General features: G+C 40.6%; 1 protein-coding gene across 1 annotated transcript; it reads right to left on the reverse strand.

Moving 5' to 3' along the window:
* Nucleotides 1-851: 851 nt before the first annotated feature.
* ADAT2 (adenosine deaminase tRNA specific 2) lies at nucleotides 852-13,852 on the reverse strand. The gene is made up of 6 exons (XM_065630470.1): nucleotides 13,747-13,852; nucleotides 13,384-13,488; nucleotides 5,606-5,756; nucleotides 4,938-5,044; nucleotides 3,252-3,324; nucleotides 852-3,133 (listed from the first exon to the last, which is right to left on the reverse strand). Exons 1-6 carry the CDS (start codon nucleotides 13,801-13,803, stop codon nucleotides 3,093-3,095), a joined length of 534 nt encoding a protein of 177 aa, XP_065486542.1. The 5' UTR covers nucleotides 13,804-13,852; the 3' UTR covers nucleotides 852-3,092.
* Nucleotides 13,853-13,868: the final 16 nt, after the last annotated feature.

Genomic DNA, 13,868 nt, shown 5'->3' on the forward strand with positions numbered 1-13,868 from the left:
TTTTCCAGGTGGCAGCAACAATCAAAATTGTTGCTCTTGACACTTTTATGGCTAGAGCCAAGGCCTGAGACCCAGATCCCCAGCATGCAGACAGCAACGCTGCTTCCAGGCTGTGCAACCCATCAGCTCTTGATTCCCGGGGTGTCTCTGGTATGGTTTGCTACAGGATTTTATTTGGTAGCAACAGCTACAAACCAAGCCTGTGCTTTCATAGTCATGAGTAACTGTCTCCTTCTCATTGAATAAGTATTCCAAGAACAGTTCAATTCTTTTTTCTCACCTTCTTCTTTCTATAGTCTCTAATTTTCTTTCCTGTTAATTTCATTTTCTGATCTGGAACACTGAAACTGCTCAGCTCACTGGGTTCTAACTGTCCTGGCTGCCTCCTGCCTTCTTCCAGCCCCTGTGTTGAGCTCAGCCATAGAGAGGTTTCTCTGAGCCTGAACCTGGAGCCTTCTGTCCAGGACCTCTGTAAGTTCTTGTGGAGCACTCCAGTTTGTGGTTAGGAAGAGGCGCAGCACATCAGACAGGGACAATGACCCCAGGACATCTCTGAGGGCAGCAGCAAGTGGAAGCCAGGAGGACCAGGCGCTGCTGCTGCTGCTGCCCTGGTGGGAGCCTGGCGGGTCACAGGAAGGGAGGACAGCCCTGCGTGGGGCGGCAGGGAGAGGACACAGCCACTCGCCTACCAGTTCTGGGGATGTCACGCCATGGCTCCGATGAGCAGCTTGTCTTCAAACGTGAGTTAATGTCTTTATTTTATAAAGATACCTTGGCTATCTGCATTTGTTCTTACATTAGTAATAGGATTTTAAGAATGGGCTATGTTTTTGCTTTCACTGTAATCCTTTAGCTGTTTGTTCCCCAAGCTAATTATTATCCTTAAAAAAAACCCCCACACATCCATCTTAATATTAGACTTTTTTTTTGCTCACACATTACACTAAATAGTAAACAGCACCTTTTATAACTTAACAATGGTTTTCAGCTTGCTATGCTGTTCCTCTTTCATGCTCCTTTTCTAAGATGCACGTTATTACCCTTGATCGCTCTCTTAAGAGAAATTTAAAAAAATTTGTCACCCTCTTCAGATTCCTTTGGCTTTGAATGAGACTTAAACTTTTAAGTGGCAGGTTACCACTGACTGCTATTATAAAATATTTCTGTTCCACTTTTAAGGATTGCAGAATGAGACACAGCTTTTAGTGTTTTTTCCTATCCTACTATCAGTAATCTTTCTGCTTATTTACACAGCTCCTACTGTCACATTATCCAAATGCTGACAGTATTCTTCTTTGAAAGAAGGCAGTGGGGAAGGAAAGCGCTCTTAGCCACTCTGCAGAAGAACAAGTGCAGAGATATTCACGTCTTGGCGCAAAACAATCCATAGGCTGCAATTCCTACCATCACTGATGTCAGTGACAAGCCAGAAGTCTGACGTCTTCCTTTAATTTGGACTTCAGTGACTTCTTCAAGGTATAAGAAAATGATGGTCCAGTTGAGAATTGAAAGTATGGATCTGCATAGACAAATAGCTATTTTGTATCACCAGCCAAATGCCATAACCACAGGTCTGACCATTTCTTGCCAATAAAGCCATTGCCATCATTAGAAAAAGTCTCTTCTTAAACAGCTTTTCCAGCTTAGCTGTCTGGTTCAGGAGCCCTCGTGGTTCCGAAGCTGATGACATCTATAAACAGGGTCACAACTGCTCTTGCTTATGGGAAGGAAAAGACTCAAGAGTGCCGTAATAGTCAGGAGAATAGGACAGGTCACAGGCATCAGTGAAAGGAAAATAGCTATTATGGTAAAAATGCTTCTTTCCCACGTTAATTTGTAAACAATAAGTAAACACACACAATACAAATTCTAAGCTATTAGGAGCAATGGCGACAAAGTAACGCTCTTTTAAAAACACCTTGAAAAGTATTTATTTGAATCATCTAAAAGATTCAATCATATTCAGTTTTTATAGTAATAAAATTCTAACCCCTCTTTCACATAAAAAGTTAAGTAATTTCTCAATTTTCTGAACATCAGCTGAATAAACAACAAACAGTTTCATGCTTAAGATAAGTATCCACTAAGAGGTATATAATACAGACTGAACTGTACTTGTATTCTTAATTCATTAGTGGAACTGTAAGGCCCTCTTCTGGATTATAAATTACTGCACGGGCAAGCACAGTGCATGGAAATGACAAAGCCAAGCAACGCTACAAGAAAATAAACATCTCAAGGATATTTTCTTCATACTGTTACTAATTTCGTTGCTTGGTTTTCACACGTATCTGCCCCTCTCAGTTGTTATAATTTAGCAGCAGAGAACAACTTCAATTTCCTAATGGATTCTTAATGATAAAGCATTTCTTATGCTAATGTTCACAAGAGGAGTGGAAAGTCTAAAAAGAGTTGTGGAGAGTTTCTTCACAACTGGGTAGGAAGATGCTGTGCAGCCACGCGATACTTGCTTAGGCTTATTAGCAATAGCATACACAAACTGAGACGTGATTCTGCAGACACACCTGTCTACACAGGTCCATGACTTTCAGAAGTTATGTTTGAAAATTTGGCTTATGCTAAAGGGGGTGTAAAAAATAATGAAGATCCATTAAAATGGTTTTATCTCAAATCTTTAAGGACTCTACAATTCCTTATATGCCTTTTGATTAAATATACACACAAAGAGTGTGAAGGTGTTACAAATGTAATCTTCCAAGACATTTACTTGGATTTGCCTAGGCAAACATTTACCATTGAAAAGCAAGATGCTTCTCCACAGACAGAAGATTTAGAATGCGCTGGACAGAATGGCATCGTTTTAATGGATCCATCTGGCTGTAAACAACTGAACTTGAATCATAAATTCTCCTTTTTCTAAAAACAGCCCCTTATTCTTCTGCTTGGTCATGTATGATAACAAGAAATCACATACAGAGAAATGCAGGAACAGATAGTAAGTGTCCTATTAGTAAAAACTCTCTACAGAACATTAAGACAGTTTAACTGGACTGTACATTTTAATAAAGAAGGATGCTGAAGAAACCTTCACCTATCATTTTTTGGTAAGTTTGTCTCCCAACAGTGTAGGGCTAATTACGATGGTCCTTTTTCCGTACTTTTGACTTTGGTGCTGCCAAAAAGAAAGAGAAAGGGAGAAAAAACATCAGAAGTGAAATACAGTAATACCAGTGCCAGCATTCTTTTGCATTAGGTTGGGATCAAAATGGATCCATTAATGTGAAACCTACCATTGGGATTTTCTTGTCTGTAGAAAGCTTTTAACATTTCCACTGCTTCTTTGGCACGATAGCCAGAAACACACTGTTCAAATGAGAATGATGTTCATGAGTGAATCTGAGAAAAACATATTCTCTGCTTCACAATAATGCCTTAAGTACAGAATAATTGTAAACAACTGTACTGTCTATTCCACTAATTTAACCCATACCTTTTTCTATTTGGCGATCAAATAACTCCTTTTCAAGCTGAACACCTAATATGTTTGAAAAATAATATGTTGAGGCTGAGTAAATAATTTCCCTAATAACTTAAAGTTAGGCAGAACAAATTTTCTTAGTAACTTACGTAAAATTTTAATGCAATCTCCAATTCCTTTCTTATTAATGTGTTTCCAACTTCATTATTCTTCAAGCACTTGGAAATGTAAGAGACATACATCTAGGTATTTGTAGATAAGATTCCTACCAGAAAACATATGTCCACACACCTATTCTTTATTCCTAACAGTCACCTCTCAGGCCTTGTTGCTCCTTCCAAAATATTTTTCCAGGGTATGAACATTAATGACAAAGTGTTTAAATGTCACTAACACTAAATGAATCTCCACCCACACTAGAAAATAACAAATTACACCTATACATCCCACTGCAGTTGCCTACAGAAACAAAGGAAGGATTTGTAGTAGCAAGGATCTTCTCCCTTCTTTCTTCTGAACACACAGAAGAATTAAATACTATGTGTAAATGTTAGCAAATCAACACTCTTCCAGTAATGATTATATGAATTAATTCAGATGTTAGTCTCACAAACACCCTGACAGAAAGATGCTTAATATGTTTACACTGGACTGACAAACAGTATCAACTTCCTGACTGAAATTCTTTCCAAGCCTTGAGCCTTCAGTGCCTATTTACAATACTGAAATAGATTACTTGTTTTTTACATTCATTACATCATAAATGTTAAGAGTGGAAAAGAACTCCTGGAACCCTAATCAGTATCTTTGTATAAAGGCAGGATCATCTACAACTGCATATAATGTCACAAACATAATACTATAACTACTCTCTATATGTATGTATAGGTATATTAGTATAACGCTGTATAACTTCTAAATTTATGTATACTGTACCTCCTCTGAATGCTCGTCTGGCCTTTCTTAAATAACAATGGTGCCTCATTCTCCCCAGACACTGTTCCAGTCCTTCAGTATCCTTACTGTTCAGAAAGTTTCCCAGTATCTAAACTAAATCTCCACTGCTACTTTTGTAGTCCATATTTATTTTGGGATTTGAATTACATGAAGCAGATCTAAGCTGATGCATTTTACTTCATATGTGGACAGACTGAGAGAAAAAATACAATTATTTCCAGTGTCACAGCTAAAACCAGTAACTTAGTAAGTTGCCGCTACTTGATCTTCATTGATTACATATTTGTAATATTTCTCTCCTTTCCTCTTTGATGCATCCTTTTAGCTATTTTAAGACTGTCACTAGGCTCTTCCTCAATTTCCTTTAATTGAAGGACTTGACTTTACAAGAAAATAATGTAAAAAAATTTAAGTTTACTTGACTTCTGATCATCTTTCATCTGAGTTCTCTTAAACTGATGCATAACATTCTCGAAGCGTGGTAACAAAGCGAGGCACAGTACCCTAGCTGAAAAACAAAGGAAAACATTTTATAGCTTACTTCAAATGGTTCTCCTGTGTCTACCATATCATCAGATGAGATGCTCAAAACTGAGCCACAGCCTCCAAATCGCTCATTTCGACAGCCATATACAACCCGTGGAATTTATGTGAATAAGTTAAGGTATTAAGTTAAAGTGAAAAGCAAGCAGGAAGTAAAACAGTCTGATTTAAGTAGTCATTAAATTTCACTAAAACGTGCTTGTACTTTTCAAACTAAATTAGTTTGCACTACAACTCCTCCCTCATAAAATTGGAAGTTACTTCTGAGTAATATAAGATGTATTGCTGAAGATGCACATTCAGCCTTCCTCAGAAAAGGAGAAGCATGAATCCCAAAGCAGAAGCATACAAAGCCATGGTCTACCGATTGTTACAACATTCAAAACTGAACATTGGACTGAGATTAGATCATTTTACATAAGAACAGATATCTCTAAAATGTATTTTTACATCCCCAAGGGAAATTGTTCTTTGTCATAACTGCACCATTTCTCTTTCATTCTTGAGTCCATGCAGTAAATGGAGGTGGGTGCAGGCTCTCCGACCTTCATGTGGTACCCCTCTTGGCTTTGCCTGACAGTGTCAAGCCCTTCTCTGTGGGCTTATTGCCAAAAGAGTAACATTTCAACATCTGGTTTCCCAGCATGAATAAGCATGAAAGGATACTCATCAAGCGCACGGCAGCTGCACACATGATACAAGGCTCTACGGTTACATACAGTACCGTCTGTGGAAACACTTCTGTATAATCCCTGTTGTGTTCCTTGCACCAGTCAAGGACCCGATCGATTGCGACCATTTCTGCATGTCGAGTAGCCTAGGAGATAAAAACAAACATTTTCTTAAAGTTTGCAGTGATTCACAGCTTTAAGCTTCTTCTTCATAAGCTTCACTTATACAGCTAAAAATGAAATAAAATGCAATGTCATAAAATCACTCTTTCAAGTCAAAGGCACAATTCGCCTGACATCTGATTTATTAATAATGCAATTATTTTCACTCCCATTAAGTAAGTAATGTAATGCTTTCTAGAGGAGTCTCTTTTTAGTACACTTCTTTGCTGGTTCAAGTTGCAGGAGAAATTTCATGCAGCCCAAAGAGCAGAAGAAATACCCAGCTCAGGAAAGAGCATATTCAACCTCAGTCTCATATGCAGCACACACAAGATCCACAAACACAAACCAGTTTTTTCTTCTACCTGTCCCCAGGCAGAGGACTCTGGTCAGAAGTTCTCTGTCTTACCAGCATAGTCAGATAAGACATGAAAGCTCTACTTGAGGGTTAAGGGACACACACAGCCCACTAGAACAACTGATCTAGCCCACTGTGCTTCCAAGAGAAAGAATGCAGGCCGGGTTACTTTCTCTGGAAATATTAAGCAGCTGCTCCTGACTGGTACCTTTTTCTCCCTCTGTCAATGTTACTGTGCCTGCACAGAATAAACATGCTGTGAATACGCAATAATTTCAGTACATGTCTGGAACCGCTTGGCCTGCAGTGTAGACACAGTATTTTCAGTTTGCATCAGGTTTAATGGTGCCTGGGAATACATACATGTACAGTAAATCCCTCGAGTAATAGGCAGGGATTGCAGTGTATGCCTGATTACAAAAAGACAGAAGAATATTGATTTATCTTTTTTTTAATCCAAGATGACTGAACAATTAATATCTCAGAGGTCACAGCAATAGGTTTGGCACAAAAACCTGAACAGAAGAATGTGCCAGTCCCACTCTGGAATGTCTGCAGTGGTGTGTTTTGACAGTCAAACGTCACAGCAAAAATATCACAAATTACTAGTTATAAAAGGACTCTACAGTTACAAAGCCTGATGCTACTTTGAATTAAGGCTGTTAGTACTTTCCTTCTTTTTAATCTATTCTGAAAAAAGGATGTTTTTGACACAGGCATTAGACTAAGACTTCATCAATCCAAATTATACTTCTACCTCTGCTACATATATCTTTGTGTGACCTCAGAGAGCTTCCTCTCAAGAGACAAACTTGGGTCAATGTTTAGCACTGTGAAGATCTGTGGTAAAACCTGTGAGATGCTCCATGGGGCAAAGGACTCATGAATAAATAAGTTAGTGGTAAGTTTAATACTGTTTAAAAATGTTTTAAAACTCCTGCAGAGACCTACATTGCTGATGCCTACATTAGCAAATAGTGCAGTGCCAGAGGAGTGTATCTGTAGAGCAAAACAATGCAGAGGACTCAACACCAATTCAGGGAGTTCACACTGGCCTAGCTCCAGTTTAGTCCCACAGATGGTATATTCCCAGCAGCAGCCGGAGTGCGTTCAGTATTGTCCCCGAGTGCATCACTTCACTATAGCTTCATCTGAGAGGAAGACAGTTTGCCATCTCTGAGACACAAACCAAGCCATGGTAAGCAGACACAATGAAGAAATTTATTGCATGAGTGCATTTGCGATCTGAACTAAGATAGTAATGAACCCATGGAATAAAAACATGGGTCCGAATCAATATGCGGACACGAGTCCTCCAGACCTACTAGTGAAATGTTGCCTGGTTGAATAAACGAGATCACACAGGTGAAGTCTCAGTGCACACACCTTATGGAGTCACAAAGCACAACGCCCTTTAACAGAATGATGCCTCAGAACTACTACAGCTGCCATAACTAAGAAACGTAAGCTGTGGCTATTCTAGTTTTGTGCCCCTCAGATCAGAAGAGACATGAATAACAAATTGGTTTTTCGACTCCTGAGCACAAATTGAAAGCATATAAGCAAGAAGCCTTCATTACTGGAGGAAAACATGCCTCTAACCTATGACACTGCTTTATACTAAGTACATCAAGTAGCTTTTATGCCTCTGCTGATTCTGAGAGTAAAAGTTAAGAAAAGCCATGAAGCTGCTGTACGTCATACCAGCTTCTGCAGTCATAGAAGACATCTACACAAAATATTACAGAATATTACCAGATCCCAGTGCATCCACATCTTAAGTAATACATACGGGTTTGGTCATGAAGACATGGGAACATCACGACAAATCCACCACAGGGTGAGAAAGGATTATCCAAGTTACAGAACTGCCTGCATACAAAGACTAACTAGACTACAGCTCTTAACTCGCTAGATACAGTCATTAGTTTTCCAAGTAAAGATGGCTACGGTAGAGGTTTATAAAAATCAAGAAGAATGCGGAAAAGCAAACAGTAAATTGTGATGTATTGTTTCTCATAAGAGGCAGGCATCCAATGAAATTATCAGGCAGCAGATTTAAAACAAACAAAAGGAAGTACTCTGTCACAAAGGAAATAATTAAATTGTGGAACTCATTGCCACAGGATGCTATGGAAGCCAAAAACATAAATGAGTTCAAAAAAGGTTTAGACAAATTCATGGAGGATATGTGCACAGACTGCTATCAGAAACAATGATCCAGATGCAGCTTTGGGCTCTGGAAGTGCCTACACTATTCACTTTTAGAAGTGGAAATTAAATGCAAGGGGAAGGGTTACACTATTCTCTTCTTGTTTCTCGAGCTCCTTCCTTAAGCATCTGCTAAAGGTCCCTCTTAAAGACAAGATATGGGGGAAAAACTGACTTTCTAGGTCTGTCTTAAGATTTTATATTGTATTAAGCTATGATGAGGAAGTATTTTTATTGATTTGCTGTGTGTAAAATAACACAAAAAAGACAACTTTCGTTTTGCATCACTGACCCAATACAAAAGCTTCTATAAGCCCCTACGTTTTTTTAACTTGCGCAGCATCACATTTTAAAGCAAAGAAAACAAAAGCAGGTAAGAGTAGGAATGTAGAAAGAGAATTATTGGAGAGTAGCAAATGGTGTTCCAAGAAGAAATTATTTGAAGCTGATGTCAGTGGGGAAAAAGCCTTGACAAAGCCTTAAAGTAGTGCCCCAAACTGTGGCAAATGTTTTATAGGCAAATGAAGATATCACCACTTCTCTGAAAAGCCTACTTTCTAAATCTTAGACAAGAATTAACAAGAGAGAGTGAAGGGGGGCAAATCTCAAAGTTCTATATTAACTTGTAGCTTCATTAGTAATTTAAGAGTGTAAACAATAGTTCATTTTCAATTATTGTGTACTGTATTTGCACGATGATTTGGGCAAAGACATGCTACAATTGACCCAACAGGAGACAACATAGTGGAAGAATTCTGCATGTATCAGCAAAGGACCTAAGACAGAGAGCATTTTAATGGGAAGCAAATGATTGCATCACACATGGTAACAAAGATGCGGAAAAAAAACCCCAAAACAAAACAGAGGTTGGGAAGGGTCACATATGCTATAAGGATGAAAATTTTCAGGTTGGTCTGAGGCAAGACTGTGAGCAAGCAAGTGTGGCAGATGCCAGAGGGAACACAGTACTGGCACAAGCTTGTGAACATATTGTCAGGCTGTTGAAAATGAGTATCTCACATTTGTTACACTACTGCCCAGTGAATGCAAGTAATGACATGCCTAACTATTTTGAAATGCTGATGCTGCAGCTGCACTCCTAAAAAATTAAAATAAATACAGCTGTATATAAACTCCCCTCTTCCAATACCAACATATTACAGGAGAATATGATGATGATCAATAATTTTGCAAATAACTTCCATAGAGTGAGCAGCAGCGCCTCTGACATTCTGCTATGGACGTGCAGGGCAGAAACGAAGTATGCAGGGTGACAGGAGACTGACTGAAGAAATCTGAGAGCTTTCCACAACTGAATCTTTTTGCCAAAATGAGCAGTTTAGGAAAAGAATGAAAGAAGGTATAAAGAAGACATTACCTGCTCCCAACGCTAGTCAGTTAGATCAGAAGATGCAGGGAGTTACTTAAGGTGAAGACGGAATTTATTTCATGCAAAGCCTAGTGGCAAATCGGTCCCTGAGCAAGGGCAGAATTGTAGGGACAGACTGCAGATCTAACTGTATAAATGACAACTTCATAAAAGTGGGAATAAAGTTTTCAGGGAGTGAAAAAAGCCAATGTGTTATAAAGTTACATTTAGGAGGTCAGAAAGCAAAGGCTGAAGGAAGAATTGCCAAACATCAACCTTGCAAAACAAGTTGCATAAGAAGTAAAAATGTCTTGAGACGAAACATGTGAAAAAGGAATTAGAACTGCTATAGTGACCTTGAGATGAGGCTTAAATATAATTGCAGTGCTACTCCAAAACAAAATTAACATTTTGCCTTTTCAATAAAAATGACATGGGGAATGTGGTCAAAAGGCAGAATCAGAGGATGAAAGCAGAAATTACCGTGTATGAGATATAGAATTAGGACACTAAAACGATGAAATTGCCTAAGGCACAGAAGAGGGATGAGGGGCAAAAAAACAAGTTGATATATTTTCTCCATCAGAAAAATACTAAAGAACTCATGCATGAGGCAGCCAATCTCATAGCAATGTTTTTAATACATCAAGGGAGAGTATCACAGGACTTAAACCTGACAGAGCAAAGAGTCACCATAATGAAAAATAGGAAGGACACACAATCCTCACATCTATAGATAGTCTCAACAGCAAAACAGGCAACAAAACAAACTTTGAAGGTAATATAAGGACTAGTCTATAAAAGAAAAAGGAAATAAAATACGGTGTGGATTTACATAAGGTAGTCGACACTAAATTAACCTAGTAACTTTCTTTAACTTTTTTTTTTGTCTAGATGGGAGAAACACCAGTTTCATCTCACTGAACTTTTACAATGCATCTGGCACAGCTCAACACAACATGTGAAATTACTGTCAGTCTGGGGAAAAGCACATAGCACAAGTAATGTAAGGTAAGCAAGCAAAGAACAGAAGTTGCCAAAGACGCTCAAAGATCATTTTGCTTAAATATCTTCAGTTATGACATCGGCATTAACTGGAGAAACACCTACACAAAACAGCTGACAATGTGATGCCTTTCACGTGATGAGCATCACTCAAGAGGTGGATGGCCTTATAGATGGGAGTAAAAAATCAAAACAACAAATGAAGAATAACAAACCAGCATGAAAGACCAAGGAAGCTCCAGAAAAGACGGGTGGACTTACTTCCAGGGAGAATAGGAAGTATTATTGTTATCAAACAAGGCACAAGAGAAAGTCCATCTGGAATAACGCATATGGTTCAGGTTAAGTGAATTTAAGACAGATGAATCAAAGCTGGAATGGATGTACAGGAGAATTATTAGAATGAACACAGAAAGCAAGCCTATCTTCTGAGAGGAGATTAAATGGTTGGCTTGGGGGAAACAGGGAAAAACAAGAGGCAAAAGGCAGTATAACTTTAAATATCTCCAAGCTATGTAAAAAAAAGGACGATGCTGGCATAAGCACCAAGACAGAAACAGACTATAAAAAGTTTAGAATGGGAAATCAGATGTTTTCTAGCCCTCTGAGGAATGATGTTCTGAAGAAGTGCTCCAATGTGAGCTGGGACAAGAAATTACTTTTAAAATTAAGCTTGACAAATTTATGATGCCTGCTGGAACTGCCTCAATGGTTGAAGAGGGGTTTTTTTCCCCAGGATTGTTCCTAAATAATGCCAGAAATCATTAGGAGAAAACTGAAAACAATCTCCTGAGTTCACATTTCCCAGCAAGTGCCCCTTTCAAGCTCACGTTTTCTTTTAGACTATATGGAGCAATTAAGTATCTGATACAAAATTTAGAAGCACCGAGTACCCAGCATTTCCAGTCACTATAATATAAGCATTTATGAAAACTAAACCACAAAATAATTGAAACTTGAACTAAACAGAAATTTAAAAAACACTTCATTTTCAAAGATAGTAAGAGTTCACTGTTTCCAAAGCACAGCTGAGTTTTTAAATCTGACTACTTGGATTTAAGCATTTACCTTCAGACAACCCTGATGTTAACACCAAAGAAGTCCAAAAGCTTCCCTTATTATTTTAAGTTGATTATTTTAAGTTGATTCTGATTTTGTTGTCTGTCTCGTTGTTTATGTTCTGCCTGTTTATTAACATGTGATTTTTACACAAGTTTAATATCTCTGGCACAATTTTCCCAAGAAGTGTCTGCTTCCCCACAGTGCTTACAGTGATTTAACTTGAAACACCTCGCTCCTCTGTCATCTGACTTTCTTGAGTTATATTGGAAGTATCATAATGCATTATGGATTGTCCTGTGGCACTAATTAGCATAATGATTCATCTTTACTGTTACATGTTTGAGCTTAAAACCCCCTCATTTTTACCTTTTATTGTATTTTCAGATTTGAGACATCTAATGTAAATTACGGCCAGATTCTGCAATCAGTCTCATTTCTACAAGACTTCCAATTGTATAAAATATCTGTGGGCTTTAATGGGTCTCACAGCATGTGTAAGGTCTAATTTGATGGCTAAAATTGCAAGCATGAGGTCTAAAATTTACAGGCAATATTTTTTGAGAAAGATAATTTTGTCAATGGAAGAATTTCTGTAAACTAGACATGAGATTTTGTTACCCTACATATTCTGTAACTCTACACAACTTCTCAACTCCTTGTCTTTCCCCTGCCCCTTCCAAAATGAGGATATCACTTATTTACTATTTTATTTGTACAGCAGTTTTCCTAGAATAGCAACAAAACTCGATTTCCAATTTATATTTCATTGCTTTTCAGGTAAGTGTATCACATAACATGAAAATGCTAGTTTGCTAGAATTTCAACAGAAAGGCTGCACAGGTCACTCTTATAGAATCATAGAATGTCCTGAGTTGGAAGGGACCCATAAGGATCATCGAGTCCAACTCCTGTCCTTGCATATGACAAGCCCACAGTTCACACCACGTGTCTGAGGGCGTTGTCCAGTCTCTCCTTGAACACTGTCAGGCTTGGGGCCAGGACACCTCCCTAGGGAGCCTGTTCCAGGGCTCCAGCACCCTCTGGATAAAGAACCCTTCCTAATGTCCAACCTAAACCTTCCCTGAGACATCTTCCTGCCATTCCCTCGGGTTCTGTCATTGGTCACTAGACAGAAGAGCTCAGCCTCTCCACCTCCCCTTGTGAGGAAGCTGCAGACCATGATGAGGTCTCCCCTCAGTCTGCTCTCCTCCAAGCTGAACAAACCAAGTGACCTTAGCTGCTCCTCATACAGCTTCCCCTCCAAACCCTTCACCAACTTCATAGCCCTCTTCCGGACACTCTCTAGCAGCTTAGTATCTCACTCTTCCCTCACTCATAATCCCCGGGTGCCTCTAAAGGCCTCCAGAGAGCAGGTCTGAAACCTAAACACCTCCCGGGGACGACAGAGTCTCCAGTCCGCACCACGACTTTACGATCCCCCCCGCTTCGCTGTGTCTCCCGTTACTCCTGGCACCCCCCGCCGTCTCACCGCAGCTGGGCGCCGAGGTGGCACTTCCCCAGACCGCCCGTTCCCTCCCGCAAGCCCTCCCGCGGTGACGGCCCAACGCCGGCCCCGCCGCTCCCCCCCGCCCCCGGCCCCACTCACGTTCTTGGTCTCGTTGACCTCGTTCCTGCCCCTCCCGATGGCCTGGCCGTTGTGCACCAGCAGGCAGCCCACGGGAACCTCCCCGCTCTCCAGCGCCTCCTTGGCCTGCGGGACAGACGGACAGGCGCGGACAGACAAACGCGCGGCACGGGACGATGTTGCTCGCGGGAGGCACGAGCCAGGCGCTGACGAAGCCCCGTCCTCTCGCCCCCTCGGCGCCGCCGTCAGGGAGGCCCCGGCCCGCCCGCCCCGGGGCTCCCCGCTCCCCCTCAGGCCTCCTCCGGCGCTTCCAGCCGCCCGCACCCCTCACGGCCGAGAGGTGCGGCGGGAGCGCCCCGAGCCCTGCCCGCCGCCCGCACTGACCATGTCAAAAGCCTGGTCCATCCACTCTACGATCGCGGCCTCCGCCTCCTCCTCCATGGCCGGCACCGGCGGAGCGCGGGCGGTGTTTCCGGGGGGCCGGGCGGCGAGGTACCGCGGGCGGG

The sequence above is a fragment of the Caloenas nicobarica genome, chromosome 3, assembly GCF_036013445.1.
Source record: "Caloenas nicobarica isolate bCalNic1 chromosome 3, bCalNic1.hap1, whole genome shotgun sequence".
NCBI classification, from domain to species: domain Eukaryota; kingdom Metazoa; phylum Chordata; class Aves; order Columbiformes; family Columbidae; genus Caloenas; species Caloenas nicobarica.